The sequence below is a fragment of the Loxodonta africana genome, chromosome 16, assembly GCF_030014295.1.
Source record: "Loxodonta africana isolate mLoxAfr1 chromosome 16, mLoxAfr1.hap2, whole genome shotgun sequence".
Lineage (NCBI taxonomy): Eukaryota > Metazoa > Chordata > Mammalia > Proboscidea > Elephantidae > Loxodonta > Loxodonta africana.
This window is the reverse complement of record NC_087357.1, coordinates 37,358,559-37,379,175: the sequence shown is the minus strand read 5'-3', so window position 1 is coordinate 37,379,175 and position 20,617 is coordinate 37,358,559. Positions and strand designations below refer to the sequence as shown.

General features: G+C 39.7%; 1 protein-coding gene across 2 annotated transcripts in view; it reads right to left on the bottom strand.

Moving 5' to 3' along the window:
* Positions 1-20,617, bottom strand: part of TM9SF3 (transmembrane 9 superfamily member 3) — a 65,838-nt gene that overhangs the window by 1,565 nt on the left and 43,656 nt on the right. Inside the window, exons 10-14 of one of the 2 annotated variants that reach the window (XM_010589088.3) lie at positions 19,183-19,322; positions 15,888-15,956; positions 4,955-5,101; positions 4,162-4,245; positions 3,962-4,038 (exon numbers count right to left, since the gene is read on the bottom strand). In XM_010589088.3, the coding sequence (XP_010587390.2) occupies positions 3,962-4,038; positions 4,162-4,245; positions 4,955-5,101; positions 15,888-15,956; positions 19,183-19,322 (517 nt within the window). The remainder of the gene's footprint in view (positions 1-3,961; positions 4,039-4,161; positions 4,246-4,954; positions 5,102-15,887; positions 15,957-19,182; positions 19,323-20,617) is intronic. The other variant, XM_064269520.1, reaches the window with a different exon arrangement.

The following is a 20,617-nucleotide window of genomic DNA, read 5'->3' as shown; positions in this document are numbered from 1 at the left end:
ATGATCCAAAACACAAACCCAGTGCCGTTGAGTTGACTGGCACATGATAAGGTACCCAATAAATATCTGTTGAATGAATGAATGATCTAGACAGTTCTTTACTGCAAACACTTTTTAGACTTTTTAGAACAAAGTAGCTGGTCATTCAAGTCATAAAACCATTAACCACTGAACTTAGGAATTTACCCTCTGGCCCAACATTCTTGAAAGTTTAAAAGCAAACCTCCCATAAGTTAATAACAACACACATATATACACACACAAACACCTAACTGGTCACCTTTGAATCAACTTCTATTCACTCAACTGGTACATACAAGGAAAGAAACACACATTTATCTTGCTTTTCCTATATACGAAACTGTATCTCAAGGTGACCAAATGGTTGATGAAAGAAAATTTCTCCTTATAGAAGTATTCCAGCTAATAAATATAAAAATATCAGCAGAATTAGAATACTGTAATCACTAATGAATTATTTGAGTTAGGCAACAATTGTCAATGGCTGCTAACCTCACAAAGAAGACAACCAGGCATTCTGTGCTGCCTGGCAGAAGCTTACAAACCATTTGTTCAGTATTCTTGGCCAAGTATTCTTGAATATGATCTAGCTTAGCTATCACTTTATAGAAAATACTGGAGGGGAGGGGGGACACACGAAGAACATGTTAAATGACAACTCAGGAATATAATTAGCAAAATCCTTAGTGTGGAAAACTTTATAGGAATGAAACAAGAAAAGAGAGAGAGAGAGGAAAAAAAAAAGTTCTTAAAATACAAGGGAAAAGAGAGAGAATATCCAAAGTTTAAAAGAGCCAAGAGACATTTCAATCAAGCAAGGTATGGGCCTTATTTGGCTCTTGATGTGAACAAACCGTATTAAAAGAGAAGTAGAGGCTGATTGGAGAAATGTGAATACCAACTAAATATTTGATCATATTAAGGAATTATGCTTATCACACACACACACAGAAATATTTACAGATGAAATGACAGGTCTGAGATTCATGTTGATTAAGAGAGGGGTCCCAAACCCACTGCCACCTAGTCAATTCCACTCACAGTGAACCTACAGGACAGAGTGTAACTGCCCCATAGGGTTTCTAAGGCTGTAAATCTTTATGGACACAGACTGCCGTATCTTTCTCCTGCAGAGTGGCTGGTGGGTTCGAACCACCGACATTTTGGTTAGCAGCTAAGCACTTTAAACACTGTACCACCCAGGCTCCTTCAAGAGAGGGGTAGGTGGAGGTGTAAATAAAGCAACATTGGCCATGCCTTGGTAATACTGATGTTGCGTGTATGACATATGATTGTCTCTCTTTTTGTATATAGTTGAAAATTTCCCATAACTAAATATTGTAAGTAAAAAACAAAACCACCCTCACCAAGATAGACAAAGCAAACCTATTTCCAATTATTTCTGCAATGAATGGACATTTCTTTTATAATATGAACTAATGATATTATACTTTAAAACAGCGATAATGCATTTTAAAGTTGTTATATGCATTTCCATATAAGGTAAGAAAAATATCACTCAATTTTGCAAAAATAAACTTGAATTCCTAGAACATAAAATATCTATAAAAATTTAACTAGCATCAAAAACCAGCATAATATAACACTGGTCCAATAACCAAATCCAACTTTCTAGACTTACAAAACATTTTTGCTCTCCGAGCAGAGATGTACTTAAAAGCAAAACAGTATTAACCTAGAGAATCACTTTTCCTAATCTTATGAGTACCTCAAGAATAAACTTATAAATATTACTTCATAAAAAGAGGACACCAAATATGCTCTCAACATCTTGGGAATAATAGAGGTATAATTTTCAACTTAATTTCTCTAAAACTAAAATGCTATTGTGCTTAAAAAATAAAGACTACAACAGTCTATCTACTTTAACATAGTCATTTCTTTTTTTCTATATTAAAAAATGTCAGCACTTATTTTCCTTTCAAGTACCAACTTAAAACAAAAAATCTGCAACATAAATTGATGGGTGTACACAATTTTTGTATTACAGTCATATTTTCATCGGTCCCAGTCTGAAGAGCTTCCCCCCACCCCAAAATACATTAGCACTGAAGGTATAAAGACTCATTAAAAAATAAGTGCTGGGTCACAGTCAGAACAGCAGAACTGTAAATGTGCCAAGATTTTCAGGCAGCAAAGGTAAAATTTCGACAAGTACTCAAAAAAATTTAGCTAGAGTCATTCCATTTTCTTTGTAAACCTCAAGGTATTACCTTTCTAGGTTTTCCTAAGATCAGATATAGAAAAAGTTGAGTACGCCCCCCCCCAAAAATTAACCCTTTGTATAATCACATAATTCTATACTTTACTGAATGCTGGTGATAATCAAGAAAGGTCCATAGGAACACACTAAATAAAGAGGAGCCCAGTCAGCAATATTCTATAAGAAGGGTAGTCACCTGTGGTCGCCTAAGGATAGCAAGGACATTCTCACATGACACAAATTGACTTTAACCCTTTAGTTTCTGTTCACCTTCCCCTCAGAGTTGGCTAGCTAATTAATTATCACAGGTCCTCACAGCACCTATAAAGGAAACATGGGACTATAATGCAGAGAAGATCTTCCCTTATAGCTTGGGGAGTTAGTTTCACTACTTTATAGTCAAACCTCATTTGTGTGTGTGTGTGTGTTCATGATCACATCCATGGTATATATGAATTGATAAGGCTCTTGATGGAGGAACAAAAGCAATCTTGGTACCCCAAAGGTGTCCACAAATGTCATACTAGGACCCAGATTTTAACAAGATTATCGTATCTTCTTTATCCCACTGCCCACCCTACTGCTAACAGTGGAACTATTTAAAAAAATTTCTTTAAAAGTCAGTGGCAAATAACAGGAAAAGGAGCAGGGTCTGAACTATCCAGTATCTGGAAATGTTTCCACAGTGATTATCCTTTAGCTTTATATAATCTTAATGAGATAACTAAGAAATTAGCCTCATTTATAGAGTTTAAAACTGAGCCAGGAAAAAAGTGAGATGGCGCATGAGTCTCTGGCCTTAATGTACCTCTCTGCCTGGACTTAGTGTCATGAAATTGTTCTGAGGTGAAAACACAAAGTATAAAAACCCACCGACTGCACAGAAACAGGCATAATTCCAAAGCAGGAGGAAGCCCGAAGACTTCTAGTCCTCATTAATGTAGTAACAGCAGCAGCCACCACCTCTCTAAGCTTCTACCATCTACCTGAGGCTTACCCACGTACGATCACTGAATCGTCATCACAACCCTATGAGGTAGGCATTACTACTTGACCAAGGTACAGGGCATACACGTGGCACAGCCAGAACTTAAGCCAGTCTGTAGACACCCAAGTGTGTACTCATAACCCGGAAACTGCTCTGCCTCCTGGACAATGTTACCTCCGTGAATAGCTGGAGAAACTTCCAAATAAAAATCATTCAACCAACACCTTATGCTGCATGTATCATGATCTCCTTGGATAAATATAAGCTAAAAAAAGGAGCCAATTCTCAATATGAATGAGAATACTAATTGTGGGACTGAAAATAGTGCAATACAGAATTATCAGGAACAGAAAATAAGAATGGGAATCCATGAGGGAATAAATTAGCTTTTGTGGAATAGATGGAAACCCTGGTGGCATAGCGGTTAAGTGCCACAGCTGCTAACCAAAAGGTCGGCAGTTCGAATCCGCCATGCGCTCCTTGGAAACTCTGTGGGGCAGTTCTACTCTGTCCTATAGGGTCGCTATGAGTCAGAATTGACTCGACGGCAGTGGGTTTGGTTTTTTGGTTTTGGTGGAATAGTCAGAAGGGCTGAAATCAGACTCTTGAGTTTATTTTGGTGTTCCAGATCCAATAAGAGGATGTAATTCCTTAATTTCTGGTTACTATATTTTTCTGATTCTGAGACAAAGATTTACTCAGGGTATTACAAGAATTTTAGAACTTACCACACATTATCCCCAAGGCTGTGCTAAATACCGCCATATAGCCAAAGTAAAACGACGTTTGAAATAAGCCATACATCCTGAAATAAAACAAAACAGTTACAAATAGTACATCTATTTTTTACTTTCAACATAGGCCTCAAAATTCAGTAAAGGGTAAATTTAGTTTACAAAGTATGCGCTGAGGAAATGTCTCCACTTACTTTGTTTTGAAAAAATAGTAGTAAAAGGAGTACATGTAAACATAGATTGCAGTGGATGCAGCAGAGAGAAAGCTTGTCCATTGCCTGAAAAAACAAAAAGTAACTCTTCTGACTGAATGGTACTGAACCAAAGACTTTAAAGCAAAGTATCTTATGAAAACATTCCTTAAAATTCTGCATATTTAAAAAAACAAATGCAGGTACATGGCACTTAAACATATGGGCAAGGAGAGAACTGGAAGGAGAGATCCTGACTTTTGTCTGATTCCCTTAAGTAAGATATTTCCTTTTTCAGACCTAAAATCCTTGCGTTTCCACATCAAGCACCTTGTAAAAATATTTTTTAACACGGTATTCGTCATTAGTAAAAAATAAAAAACAACAAAAATTGCCTGATTTTATTTTTCCTCTAAAATCGTCATCTTTTTTATCACTGGGGGGTAGGGGTGGGGGCAAACCCTACACCATCTTAAATAGCAAGATTTCTATGCAAATCTTTTATTCTGCTTGAAACACTTAAAATGGACTCTTATTTTAAAATATTATGGTCCCCAGTGGTTCTTCCCACTAATTCAAAAAAGCCCTTGGCCTCATCTGTTCCAGTAAGGACTTCCAAAAAAACCCAAACCCAGTGCCACTGAGTTGATTCCGACTCTTAGCGACCCTATAGAACAGAGAAGAACTGCCCCATAGAGTTTCCAGGGAGCACCTGGTGGATTTGAACTGCTGATCTCTTGGTTAGCAGCCGTAACACTTAACCACTACACCACCAGGGTTTCCAGTAAGTACTTACCACCTGTAATCCTCGGCATTTAGGAGAAAGTATGTGCACACAATGGTCACACAGACGGTCACAATGCACAGGATGACCAGCACCAGCATCATGAAGCCATAGACATAGTAGATCTTATATGCCCAGAAAGATGTGAAGATGAAATACCTAAATTAAATGCAATAAAAACAAAGTTTACTAGTCTTTATTCTTGACCTTCACTCCGCTCTTGCAAAGCCTAGCTTACATCTTAGTTCCCATGTTTTCCTCACTTAAATCTCAATGTTTTTCTTTTAAGTAACTTACGACAGTTTCCTCTGCCCTTTCTCATCTATTAAATCCTCCAAAATTCTCTCAAAAACATTTTCTTGGATAATCTTTCAAAGACAGATTCATCAATACAGTTTTCATCTCTAAGCAAACTGAATAAATCAGAAGCTTAAAGGAATAAAATGTGGCAAAGAATCAATAAAAAGTTAAAAATCCTTATTTCTAAAATAAAGTCAATTCCCTTATTCATTTTCTCTAGATTCTGCATTATTCAAGCAATGTGTTTTGTATTTTATGAAGTACCCTATGATATAAGTAATAACAAATAAAAGTGGGAAAAGAAAACAACTAGGAAAATAGAGCCTGAGAAGGTTCACACTGCCTTCAGAGGACACCCAAGTGAAAGGGCATTAGGAAGACTTGAAATTAAGAAAACACTCGCCACTCTAAATCCATTACCCAAGTCATCACTGAATTAGAATGGGGCCTTTTAGCCTTGTTTCTTTTCTTTTTCTCGTTGTCTTCTGTTTGTTCATTTATTCATCATTCATTCTTTCAACAAATATTTACAGCACCCCTACCACACATCAGGGAAGCACTGAGGATAGAGCTGTGAAGACAACAACATCTCTACCCTCAAGAATATTACTGCCTAGTGGAGAAACACCAGTAAAGAGGCAATCCTGATACACTGTGATTTATGTTAAGAAGCACATAGGAGGAGCATCTTATCAGTTTGGCTGGGCAGGGCTGGCGGTTAGTGGAAAGAACCAGATCAGGCATATGGGGGCAGGAACTAGAAGAGTGTTCCAGGCACAGGAACAACAAAGGAAAGGACTCACAGATAAGGAGTTCACTGTAATTTGAAAAACTCAAAATAATTCAGTATGGCTAGAACTTCAAAGGAAGGGGTGAGAGCTAAGAGATGAGGTTGAAGTGAACAGGGGCCAGAAGTGAGGTTCTTTATCTGCCATGTTATGGAGTTTGGACCTTAACTCAATGAAAATGAGAAGTCTTTAGCAAAGAAGTTACATCATCAGACTGGTACCTTAGAAAGATCAATTCAGCTACCAGGAGGAGCAAAGGTTTGAGGGTGGTCAAAAGATGCCAACAGGAGGGGGGCCAAGATGGCGGACTAGGTGGACGCTCCCGCGGATCCCTCTTGCAACAAAGACTCGGAAAAACAAGGGAATCGATCACATACATAACAATCTATGAACTCTGAACAACAAGCACAGACTTAGAGACGGAGGACGAACAAATACGGGCAGACAGCGACTGTTTTCAGAACTAGGAGCCAGCGCACCAGGCAGGTGACCTTCGGAGCTCGATCTGGGGCAGAGCCCAGGGGGGCAGACGGCACAGAAAGGGGGCCCACCCCTTCCCCCCCGAACCCATCCCGGGAGGAAGCCTAGCAGGTTGGCGCGGGCGGCGTAGGGGCGCAGCCGGAGGGAGAAACACCCGGGAGGCAGTGACTGATCTGAGAGGGGGGAGAACAGCGTCCCAGCTGGGGTGCCCTGCTGTCCGCCGGGAGTTAGGCGAGAAGCCGACGGGGCGCGCGCGGGGGGGGGGGTCAGCTGTGTTTCCCTGGAGTGACCCCAGGGCGGGGCCCACGCGTTCGTGCGGGAGGACGCGCACCCAGTCCGCGCGTGTGGCACGGCACACCAGAGGGAGAAATCCCCGGAGGTGTCTGGTCTCAAAACAGGGAAAGCAGCATCCCAGACGGGGAGCCATTCCGCTGCGATCTGGGCACGCGCGCGCGTGCGGGCGGGGCATGAGCGCGGGGTCCATTTTTATTACCCTGAATTGACCCAGAGGGCGGGAACACCTGGTCGTGCGAGTGACGCCCTCCCAGTTTGCGCGAGAGGTGCGGCACACTGGAAGGAGAAGTCCCCGGGAGGAACTGATTGGTCCCAAAGCGCAGAAAGTAGCATCCCAGACAAAGTGCCGCCCTGCTGGGGCTTGGGCGCGCGCACGAGCGGGCCGTGAGCGCGGAGTCCATTTTTATTGCCCTGAATTGACCCAGGGGGCAGGCCCACCTGGCCGTGCGGAGGAACTGATTGGTCCCAAAGCGCAGAAAGTAGCATCCCAGACAGAGTGCCGCCCTGCTGGGGCTTGGGCGCGCGCACGAGCGGGGCGTGAGCACGGAGTCCATTTTTATTGCCCTGAATTGACCCAGGGGGCGGGCCCACCTGGCCGTGCAGGTGACGCCAACCCAGTTCGCGCGAGAGGTGTGGCGCTCCGGAAGGAGAAGTCCCGGGGAGGAAGTGACTGGTTCCCGAACAGGGAAAGCAGCGTCTCAACCCGGAAGTCATCCCGCTGGGATTTGGGCGCGCGCACAGGCGGGGCGTGACCGCGGGATCTAATTATAATCGCCTGAATAGACCCTGGGGGCGGGCCCACCCGTTCGTGCGGGAAACGCCCACCCAGTGCCCACGAGCGGTGCCGCGCACCGGAGGAAGTCCCCAGGAGGAAGGGACTGGTTTCCGAGCAAGGAAAGCAGTGTCCTAGCCAGGGACCCGTCCAGCCCGGATTTTGGCAAACGGGGGCGGAGCGTGAACGTGGTGTTCAGCTCTATATTCTGTGGTGCTACACTCCTAGCTCTCAGATCCCTCCCCCACCCTCCCCAGGCGACCCCATTAACATCCGAATACCCGGAGCCAGAGAGAGAATTCAGATAGGGATCTGACTGCATTTTTTTTTAGCTGACTACTTGGAAAATCTAGTTTCCCAGTGATGGCTCGGAGACAGCAGTCCATATCAAACCACATAAAGAAACAGACCATGACAGCTTCTCCAACCCCCCAAACAAAAGAATCAAAATCTTTCCCAAATGAAGATACAATCCTGGAATTATCAGATACAGAATATAAAAAACTAATTTACAAAATGCTTAAAGATATCACGAATGAAATTAGGATAAATGCAGAAAAAGCCAAGGAACACACTGATAAAACTGTTGAAGAACTCAAAAAGATTATTCAAGAACATAGTGGAAAAATTAACAAGTTGCAAGAATCCATAGAGAGACAGCATGTAGAAATCCAAAAGATTAACAATAAAATTACAGAATTTGACAACGCAATAGAAAGTCAGAGGAGCAGACTCGAGCAATTAGAATGTAGACTGGGACTTCTGGAGGACCAGGGAAACAACACCAACATAGCTGGAAAAAAATCAGATAAAAGAATTAAAAAAAAATGAAGAAACCCTAAGAATCATGTGGGACTCTATCAAGAAGGATAACTTGCGAGTGATTGGAGTCCCAGAACAGGGAGGGGGGACAGAAAACACAGAGAAAATAGTTGAAGAACTCCTGACACAAAACTTCCCTGACATCATGAAAGAAGAAAGGATATCTATCCAAGATGCTCATCGAACCCCATTTAAGATTGATCCAAAAAGAAAAACACCAAGACATATCATCATCAAACTTGCCAAAACCAAAGACAAACAGAAAATTTTAAAAGCAGCCAGGGAGAAAAGAAAGGTTTCCTTCAAGGGAGAATCAATAAGAATAAGTTCAGACTACTCAGCAGAAACTATGCAGGCAAGAAGGGAATGGGACGACATATACAGAGCACTAAACGAGAAAAACTGCCAACCAAGGATCATATATCCAGCAAAACTCTCTCTGAAATATGAAGGAGAAATTAAGATATTTACAGATAAACACAAGTTTAGAGAATTTGCAAAAACTAAACCAAGACTGCAAGAAATGCTAAAGGAGATTGTTTGGCCTGATGACCAATAATATCAGGTACCAGCACAATACAAGGTCACAAAACAGAACGTCCTGATATCAACGCAACTCAAACAGAGAAAGCACAAAAACAAACAAATTAAGACTAATTCTAAAAAATAAATAAATAAACAAAATAATACACACAACAGGAAATCATGGAAATCAATAGCTAAACGATCAAAATAATCAAAAAGAGGGACTAAATATAGGAGGCATTGAACTGCCAGATGGAGAGTGATACAAGGCGAAATAGAAGGATACAAGTTAGGGTTTTACTTAGAAAAATAGGGGTAAATAAAAAGGTAACCACAAAAAGGAATATCAATTCCATAACTCAAGAAAAAAGCCAAGAAAAACGTAACGACTCAATAAACACAAAGTTAAACATTATGAAAATGAGGATCTCACAAGCTACTAAGAAAAACGTCTCAGCACAAAAAAGCATGTGGAAAAATGAAATGGCCAACAACACACATAAAAAGGCATCAAAATGACAGCACTAAAAACTTACTTATCTATAATTACGCTGAATGTAAATGGACTAAATGCACCAATAAAGAGACAGAGAGTCACGGACTGGATAAAAAAACACGATCCATCTATATGCTGCCTACAAGAGACACACCTTAGACTTAGAGACACAAACAAACTAAAACTCAAAGGATGGAAAAAAGTATATCAAGCAAACAATAAGCAAAAAAGAAGAGGAGTAGCAATATTAATTTCTGACAAAATAGACTTTAGACTTAAATCCGCCACAAAGGATAAAGAAGGACACTATATAATGATAAAAGGGACAATTGATCAGGAAGACATAACCATATTAAATATTTACGCACCTAATGACAGGGCTGCAAGATACATAAATCAAATTTTAACAGAATTGAAAAGTGAGATAGACACCTCCACATATATAGTAGGAGACTTCAACACACCACTTTCGGAGAAGGACAGGACATCCAGTAAGAAGCTCAACAGAGACACGGAAGACCTACTTACAACAATCAACCAACTTGACCTCATTGACTTATACAGAACTCTCCACCCAACTGCTGCAAAATATACTTTTTTTTCTAGCGCACATGGAACATTCTCTAGAATAGACCACATATTAGGGCATAAAACAAATCTTTGCAGAATCCAAAACATCGAAATATTACAAAGCATCTTCTCAGACCACAAGGCAATGAAGCTAGAAATCAATAACAGAAAAACTAGGGAAAAGAAATCAAATACTTGGAAAATGAATAATACCCTCCTGAAAAAAGACTGGGTTATAGAAGACATCAAGGAGGGAATAAGGAAATTCTTAGAAAACAACGAGAATGAAAATACTTCCTATCAAAACCTCTGGGACACAGCAAAAGCAGTGCTCAGAGGCCAATTTATATCGATAAATGCACACATACAAAAAGAAGAAAGAGACAAAATCAGAGAACTGTCCCGACAACTTGAGCAAATAGAAAGTGAGCAACAAAAGAATCCATCAGGCACCCGAAGAAAACAAATAATAAAAATTAGAGCTGAACTAAATGAATTAGAGAACAGAAAAACAATTGAAAGAATTAACAAAGCCAAAAGCTGGTTCTTTGAAAAAATTAACAAAATTGATAAACCATTGGCTAGACTGACTAAAGAAAAACAGGAAAGGAAACAAATAACCCGAATAAGAAACGAGAAGGACCACATCACAACAGAACCAAATGAAATCAAAAGAATCATATCAGATTACTACATAAAATTGTACTCTAACAAATTTGAAAACCTAGAAGAAATGGATAAATTCTTGGAACAACACTACTTACCTAAACTAACACATACAGAAGTAGAACAACTAAATAGACCCATAACAAAAAAAGAGATTGAAATGGTAATCAAAAAACTCCCAACAAAAAAAAGTCCTGGCCCAGATGGCTTCACTGCAGAGTTCTACCAAACCTTCAGAGAAGACTTAACACCATTACTATTGAAGGTATTTCAAAGTATAGAAAAAGACGGAATACTACCCAACTCATTCTATGAAGCCACCATCTCCCTGATACCAAAACCAGGTAAAGACATTACAAAAAAAGAAAATTTTAGACCTATATCCCTCATGAACATAGATGCAAAAATCCTTAATAAAATTCTAGCCAATAGAATCCAACAACACATCAAAAAAATAATTCACCCTGATCAAGTGGGATTTATACCAGGTATGCAAGGCTGGTTTAATATCAGAAAAACCATTAATGTAATCCATCACATAAATAAAACAAAAGACAAAAACCACATGATCTTATCAATTGATGCAGAAAAGGCATTTGACAAAGTCCAACACCCATTTATGATAAAAACTCTCACCAAAATAGGAATTGAAGGAAAATTCCTCAACATAATAAAGGGCATCTATGCAAAGCCAACGGCCAATATCACTCTAAATGGAGAGAACCTGAAAGCATTTCCCTTGAGAACGGGAACCAGACAAGGATGCCCTTTATCACCGCTCTTATTCAACATCGTACTTGAAGTCCTAGCCAGGGCAATTAGGCTAGACAAAGAAATAAAGGGTATTCAGATTGGTAAGGAGGAAGTAAAGCTATCACTATTTGCAGATGACATGATCATATACATGGAAAACCCTAAGAAATCCTCCAGAAAACTACTGAAACTAATAGAAGAGTTTGGAAGAGTCTCAGGATATAAAATAAACATACAAAAATCACTTGGATTCCTCTACATCAACAAAAAGAACACCGAAGAGGAAATAACCAAATCAACACCATTCACAGTAGCCCCCAAGAAGATAAAATACTTAGGAATAAATCTTACCAAGGAAGTAAAAGACCTATACAAAGAAAACTATAAAACTCTGCTACAAGAAATTCAAAAGGACACGCTTAAATGGAAAAACATACCCTGCTCATGGATAGGAAGACTCAACATAGTAAAAATGTCTGTTCTACCAAAAGCCATTTATACATACAACGCACTTCCAATCCAAATACCAATGTCATACTTTAAGGGAATAGAGAAACAAATCACTAACTTCATATGGAAAGGAAAGAATCCCCGGATAAGCAAAACATTACTGAAAAAGAAGAAGAAAGTGGGAGGCCTCACCCTACCTGATTTCAGAACCTATTATATAGCTACAGTAGTCAAAACAGCCTGGTACTGGTACAACAACAGGCACATAGACCAATGGAACAGAATTGAGAATCCAGATATAAATCCATCCACGTATGAGCAGCTGATATTTGACAAAGGACCAGTGTCAGTCAATTGGGGAAATAATAGTCTTTTTAACAAATGGTGCTGGCATACCTGGATATCCATTTGCAAAAGAATGAAACAGGACCCATACCTCACACCATGCACAAAAACTAACTCCAAGTGGATCAAAGACCTAAACATAAAGACTAAAACGATAAAAATCTTGGAAGAAAAAATAGGATCTACCCTAGGAGCCCTAATACAGGGCATAAACAGAATACAAAACATTACCAAAAATGATGAAGAGAAAACCGATAACTGGGAGCTTCTAAAAATCAAACACCTATGCTCATCTAAAGACTTCACCAAAAGAGTAAAAAGACCACCTACAGACTGGGAAAGAATATTCAGCTATGACATCTCAGACCAGCGCCTGATCTCTAAAATCTACATGATTCTGTCAAAACTCAACCACAAAAAGACAAACAACCCAATCAAGAAGTGGGCAAAGGATATGAACACACATTTCACTAAAGAAGATATTCAGGCAGCCAACAGATACATGAGAAAATGCTCTCGATCATTAGTCATTAGAGAAATGCAAATTAAAACTACGATGAGATTCCATCTGACACCAACTAGACTGGCATTAATTCAAAAATCACAAAATAATAAATGTTGGAGAGGCTGCGGAGAGACTGGAACTCTCATACACTGCTGGTGGGATTGTAAAATGGTACAACCACTGTGGAAATCCATCTGGCGTTATCTTAAACAGTTAGAAATAGAACTACCATACAAACCAGAAATCCCACTCCTCGGAATATACCCTAAAAATACAAGACCCTTCACACAAACAGATATATGCACACCCATGTTTATTGCAGCTCTGTTTACAATAGCAAAAAGCTGGAAGCAACCAAGAGGTCCATCAACGGACGAATGGGTAAATAAATTGTGGTATATTCACACAATGGAATACTACGCATCGATAAAGAACAGTGACGAATCTCTGAAACATTTCATAACATGGAGGAATCTGGAAGGCATTATGCTGAGCGAAATGAGTCAGTTGCAAAAGGACAAATATTGTATAAGACCACTATTATAAGATCTTGAGGAATAGAAAAAACGGAAAAGAACACATACTTTTGTGGTTACAAAGGGGGGAGGGAGGGAGGGAGGGAGGGAGAGGGCTTTTTATTGATCAATCTGTAGATGGGAACTGCTTTGGGTGAAGGGAAAGACAACACTCAAAACAAGGAAGGTCAGCCAAATTGGACAGGATTAAAAATAAAGAGGTTTCCGAGATAAAATGAAAGCTTCAAAGGATAGCGAAGCAGGGGCTGGGGTCTGGGGAACTTGGTTTGAGAGGACTTCTAAATCAATGGGCAAAACAATTCTATTATGAAAACACTCTGCATCCCACTTTGAATTGTGGCACCTGGGGTCCTAAATGCCAACAAGCAGCCATCTAAAATACATTAATTGGTCTCAACCCACCGGGAGCAAAGGCAAAGGAAGAACACCAAGGTCACACGACAACTAAGAACCCAAGAGACAGAAAGGGCCACTTGAACCAGAGACCTACAATATCCTGAGACCAGAAGAACAAGTTGGTGCCCGGCCACAATCGATGTCTGCCCTGTCAGGGAGCACAAGAGACAACTCCTGAGGGAGCAGGAGACCAATGGGATACAGACCCCAAATTCTCATTAAAAGACCACACCTAATGGTATGATTGCGACTAGAGGAATCCCAGAGACAATGCTCCCCAGAACTTCTGATGGCACAGGACAGGAACCAACCCCGAAGACAAATCATCAGGCATGAAAAGGACTGGTCAGTGGGGGGGAGAGAGATACTGATGAAGAGCGAGCTAATTAAATCAGGTGGACACGGGAGAGTGTGTTGGCAACTCTTGACTGGAGGGGGGATGGGAAGATAGAGAGAGATGGAAGAAGGTAAAATTGGCACGAAACGAGAGACTGTAAGGGCTGACTCAATAGGGGGAGAGCAAGTGGGAGAAGGGAGTAAGATGTATGTAAACCTACATGTGACAGACTGATTGGAATGGTAAATGTTCACTTGAAGCTTAATAAAAAAAAAAAAAAAAAAAGATGCCAACAGAGAGAAATTATCTAATGCAACAGTGTGCCTGAGAAAGCAGGAAGAGATGTGACTCAGAAGATACTGGGGACAGGGGAAAGAAAGAAACAACAAATGTCAAGTCAGATTGAGGAAACAAAGCAGGATCAGCCTCGAATTACAGAAGAAGCTCGTGAACTGGCTTATTAAACCCTGTGCGAAAGTGCCACACACTCCAATCCCTAAGACGCTAACGAATGTCCAGAGCCCACTCGTACTGGCAGGTGACCACCAGGAGTAGTTCCCCAAACTACTTATATCAGTTGTACTTGTTAGTGTAATTACATAATTTAATTAAATGCTACATAAGCCAATAAACATGAGCGCAAAAAGGAGCTGTGGTTTCAAAGAAAATCATGTTGAATGCTTTGGAAAAAGAATCCATAAGGTGAGTTGCTAAAAAAACAGTTATAAAATTAGGTGTGGGTGGGCCAACTATAAAAGACGGGACAAATGACCACATCCAGAAGGACTGTGCACTTAGAACGTCTCAGACAGATGTTTATGTTCTTGCTCCACTTAAAAGGGCTAGAAAACAGAGATGATGCATTATGAAAAAAAAAAAATCAAGCTCGTTGCCGTTGAGTCGATTCTGACTCATAGTGACCTGAATGTCAAAGGAAAAGTGATGGAAATTTTAATCAGTAGATACATATTCAAGGAAAAGACTTTGGCTTTATGTTTAAAAAAAAAAAAAAGGCTGCTGAAGGATGTACATTTAGTTCCTTTAAGTTAAAACGTTATGCCTGTATGATTTTTTGTAATTCCCTTACATAAGCCAACTTTCTTGCGTAACCAACCACCAGATCTAACTATGCTTGTTAGGGTGGCTTCCACTGCACAAGAGAGAAGCAGCAGAGGAGCAAACATACAGAGGCATTTTGAGTGGTCATTGCAAATGGCAATCACAGGGCAGAATCCAGGCGTCTATGACTGCAGTACCTGACAAAGTCCCATATAGTGACATGTCTTGCCTAAAATGCTCAGAGAGTTCCCTTCAAGGAACATGGGGACAGAGAATGAGGGGAAAAAAGCTGATAATTCTGCAGTGGTGACCAAGGACGCACACAGGAAATATGGTGTGATGAACTGGGCACTAAGTGGCATATCTCCTACCCCCAAACATATACAGACTTCCCAGCACTTCTGCAGGCCTTTATGGAAAAAGAGGCCAGGAATAACTATGAGTCAAAAGACATCTCAGTCTAGACTAACTAGTAGGTAATAGTTTTCCCTGGACTTTGAAAAATATTTTTAAAAAAACAATGAAAACCAGTACTTCCTTACATCCTGCATGTAGTCAAAGGCTGGTCTACCGTTCTCTAGCATGCATGCTTTCATTTCTAAGATCTCCTGTTAGGTGAGAAAGGTCTAGAAAGCAATATAAAAAAAGTATAAACTTCACCTGAATATTTGAGAATAGGACAGACAACTACGTTTAGATAGCCTACGTAGAGCTCTTTCTGGAAACTGTGGAATCAACAGACTAATTCCTTTAGATGCCCTCCCATCTGGTAATTCTGTACCTACCCCACCTTCTAAATTCTGTTATTATAATCAAATCCCTCAAGACATAAATACATTACCCAAACTTACATTTCAATAAAGATTGAGCCAAAAGGTAAAATTCCTCCCAGGCAAACAATAACTGCAGGCTCCATGAACCTGAAAAATATTAAAATTAACAGTAAATTTCTAATATGATTTTCATATTATATAAATGCTGATAGTAGAAAGCAGATGCTTGGCACTTAAATAATCTCTGAAGAATAGAAAAAAAAAAACAGTCAACCAAAATCCAAACAGGTATGATACAGAGATGGGGCTTAAAACTATTTAAATAAGCCACAGGTTATAATCATGTCTTTCCAGCATTAAGGGCTGAGATATTTGGGGAACATAAACTATACCACTGGCAAAAGTCCAGAAAGACTAAAGTGTTTGCTCCTGTTCTACCACTTCTCCAGAACTCCTAAGAGCTTTATGGGTGTTTATTTACAGAAACCCACAGGGAAAGAGAGTTTAAGTCCTGGGACCCCTATCGGAAATGTTTCCCAGGCTGTGGCCTTGTCATCTCTTTGCTCACGCTTTCCTAGGCTCTGTAATGCCTTTTCCTACAAATGATACAATTAAGGTGTTATAAGTCCTGAGTTATAATGGAGCCAACGGAAGAATAAAATATAAAATGCAAAACTTATTCATTCACTTAAAAAACATACCAACTGCAACCACTAATTCTCCACCTGGAATGCCTTTTCTTGTCTTCCTGAAGTCTTGGCTTAAGTGTTCTCCTCTGTAAAGCCTTCCCTGGGTCTCCCAGTAAGAGGCAGGCCCTTTCCCCATGCTTCTACTGCCTCCTGAATATAACTCCATCTCAGCACTTAACATTTCATACTGTAACTGTCAGTTACATATACATCATACCTCACTAGATTATAAACTCTGGCAGGCAGAAGCTATTCAAGTTATTCCTGATGCCCAGCACAGTACCTGGCACACAAGTGATACTAAACTAATGTCTCTGGAATGAACAAACTAAAAAACTGCTTGAGGAAAAAAAAAAACAAAGAATTTGAGAGCTGGGGGAAAAAAAAACAAAAACAAACTTAAAAATCATTTAATCTAGCCTTCTTTCCTCATTTTATAGAAAGCCAAGGGCCACAGAAGCTAAAAGTTTTGCCCAAGATGACAGTGAGAGCCAGGTCTAGTAGTCAGATTTTGGTTCTCATGTGATGTATTTTAAAAAATGAAGATACATACGAGCTCTTTGTACACCGAAATGTGGCCCATCTCTGGCCAGGAGTGTCATGTGTTGCATCTTCCTTGCCTTTGCTAGACCTAGTGACCTAGAGGAACTCCTGTGATTTTGACGATGCTTTTCCTTTAACCATATCCTCCCAAGGGATGAGGTGAACATTAGATAACAGTGGGTACTAAAGGTCTAATCTTGATTTGAAAGAAAGAATTGACTTTAAAGAACAGACTACAAAAATTCTAGTCAAAATCTCTCCTAAGTTCCAATCTAAGGAGAGAATAAAGCCAATTCCTAAGTCTAGAAGAAAAGATCATTCTCCTCTGAAACTACAGGAGCCATTTTATTCAGCCTCCGTTTCTCTCATTACAAAAGAAAGAGGACAATCATCACCTGTTTGCATAAGGCTCTGAACATTAAGTTGTATTTATAATATGGCAAACTGCCTAGGAACAGAGGCTTTTCAATACCTATCTCTTATCAAGGATATGCAGAGTCTACTGTACAGCTATTCTTATGAGATGGGCAATGTCATAAATGTACAGAGAGATTGTCCAATTTTTGTAAGCTATTAAGAATTAGGAAAATAAAGAACAAACAGAATGAATAAATCAGCACAACAATGAATTGACTAATTTGAAAAGGTGAAACAATACAAGTTCACATTTTGTTCAAATTTTAATTACAAACATTACAAAAAAATAAAAATATTAATGACATCTCATTTTAGTTCAAAATCTGAAAAAAATACAAATCACTCCAAATTAAAAATGGATTATCGAGAATCATAAATTTCAAAGCTGGCTGGTGGGATGAACTCTAAACTATGTTTACATTATTGCCACAGAGGCACCTCTTCAGCTGTTAAAGAGAAATATATACCACCTTTTGTCAGGACTAACCTTGAATTACATGAGGTCCTCGAGAACACATGCAAAAAAATGTGACAGGCATGTATTTGAGAGATTCTATACTATCCCAAGGAGTCCCTGGGTGATGCAAATGGTTAACATACTTGGCTGCTAACAAAAAGGCTGGCGGATTGAGTCCAATCAGAGGTGCCTTGGAAGAAAGGCCTGGAGATCTACTTCCAAAACATCAGCCTCTGAAAACCTTAAGGAGCACAGTTCAACTCTGACACACTTTGGGTCACCATGAGTTAAGAGTCAACCTGATGGCAACTGGTTTACACAGTCCCAAAGTGAAGTGTTCCTTGGAAGCAAGGATGGCGAGTATATGTCTCACATACTTTGGACATGCCATCAGGTGGGATCAGTCCCTGGAGAGGGACATCATACTTGGTAAAGTGGAGGGTCACCAAAAAAGAGGAAGACCCTGAACTAGATGGATGAACACAGTGGCTGCAACAATGCGCTCAAGCACAGCAACAATTTTAAGGATGGCACAGAATCAGGCAGTGTTTCGTTCTGTTGTGCATAGGGTCACTATGAGTCAGAACCAACTCGACAGCACCTAACAGCAACAACAACAGAGTGAAGATAAAGAATATAAATCAGTAAATTATAATTGGTCTCCATCCTAAATCACCTCTCAATTTGCAGGATGTATATGGCTATAACTATATGTTAGTATGGTTTAGAATAATAAAATATCTAGAAAGGAAAACAAAATTATAAACCAGGGGTTAGAAAACTTTTCCTGTAAAGATTCAGGTAGTAAACACTTCAGGCCTGCAGAGGAGATGGTCTCTGCCATAACTACTCAACTCTGATGCTGCTGTGTGAAAGCAGCCATAGACAACAGGCAAACGGATGGGGCATGGCTATGTTCCAGTGTCTCTTTATTTACAAAAACAGGCAGCAGGTCAGACTTGGCCTGTGGGCTGTAGTAATAAACTTGCAGCTTTAATTCCCATCCACCCCTACATACTAGTGTACTTATCAAAGCATTTGACTTAGCTGTAAACAGCACCAAAATTCACAGTGAAATGATATCATTTATTACTACGACTAGCAATGTAGGTTGAGGGAAAAAGTAAAAACTACAAATTCTAAGAATGACCTAGGATAGTCATTCTTATAAATACATACCAATCCTAAAGTTACATAAACACATAATAGCCTTAAGAACTTAACTATGATGAGAAAACAACTGCATAAGATTTAGCATTCTCTTTACCATTTTTTCTCCGGTATAGGACGAGGCACAGCATTGACACGACAAGGAAAGTTGGGCTGACCTGACAGATTTCGGCCAAGTATTGTACCAACAAGATTCAGAGGAAGAATAACAAAAAAGCAGATGCAACAAACAGCCACCTGTAAGTTAAATTAAAATGTGTGTGATTACTCAGAGAACAATAATATTAATAAAGGCAAACAAAATGGACACAAAAATTTAATTACAATTAAATCACAAAAGAAAATGTTCAAGTTCAATAAGGGCTAAAATTGTGCAAGTTATACACTAATGAAAACAGGAATAGAATGCGCTTTAAAATACTAGAACTAGCTAAAAATCCAAGTTGAACTATTCCCTGCCCACTTCAGTGCCCCATTTGTCCTAGTCTTCCACACTATTTCTGCTATAGCCCTTCTTCTCCTCTTTCACTTTCAGCTGTCATGCTTGTAACAGATCCATCCTTTATCTTTCATCATTATAACTTATTTATTTGGCTACACTCTATTAAGCTCCTAATATGCACAAGGAGCCTTACATATGTTATTTCCCTCTTACAGATGAAGAAAATGAGAGTCGGAGAGGATGAGCAACTTTCCATGATCATACAGCTAGTAGGAAGCCAGACTAAAATTTCAATTCAGATCTGCTTGTCTCAACGACCATACTCTTTCTATTTCTTTTCTCCAATACGTTAAACCCACTGCTGTCGAGTTAATTCTGACTCTCAGAGACCCTATAGGACAGAGCAGAACTGCCCCATCGGGTTTCTAAAGAACAGCTGGTGGATTCAAACTGCTAACCTTTTGGTTGGCAGCCAAGAGCACTTTAGCCACTGCGCCACCAGGGCTCCTACACTGCATTAGGTAGGTATACATGGGCCATTACTAAAACAATACAAATATTCTTCTGTCCATTAGTAGTTCAAAGTCTAGGACCAAAGCTGTCAGTTAGGAAAATATTTATCTTTGGAATTTTTTTTTCCTTTATGTAAATCTGGACACACAAAGACACACACCAAGCTCTTTTTCAGGCAGCATCTGGTTGAGATCATTTCACTCTGAACTTCAGTAAGATGGAACAGGGCTGTACCAACATTAGGATCTCTTTCAAATCATACATTTTGTGGTTCTAACAAATACAAAGCAAAGGAAAAGCGGATTGAAAACTGTGAAGAAACTGATTGACAGGAAAAGGAATGGAGCAGAAAACCCAGTGACTGCATGAAGAGAAAAGAATCTATTTGGAAGCAACATGAGTGAAAACTCTACATCCTCATTACATCCTTTAGTCCTTTTTTTTTTTTTTTTTTTTTAACACAGCCCAAAGGGTATTATCATCTTCCTCTCAGATAAAACTTACATAAATGTGTGAAAGTTAAGGGAGCTCTGTAATCCCATTGTAAAGATTAGATTTAGGACTCAATCTACTGCTG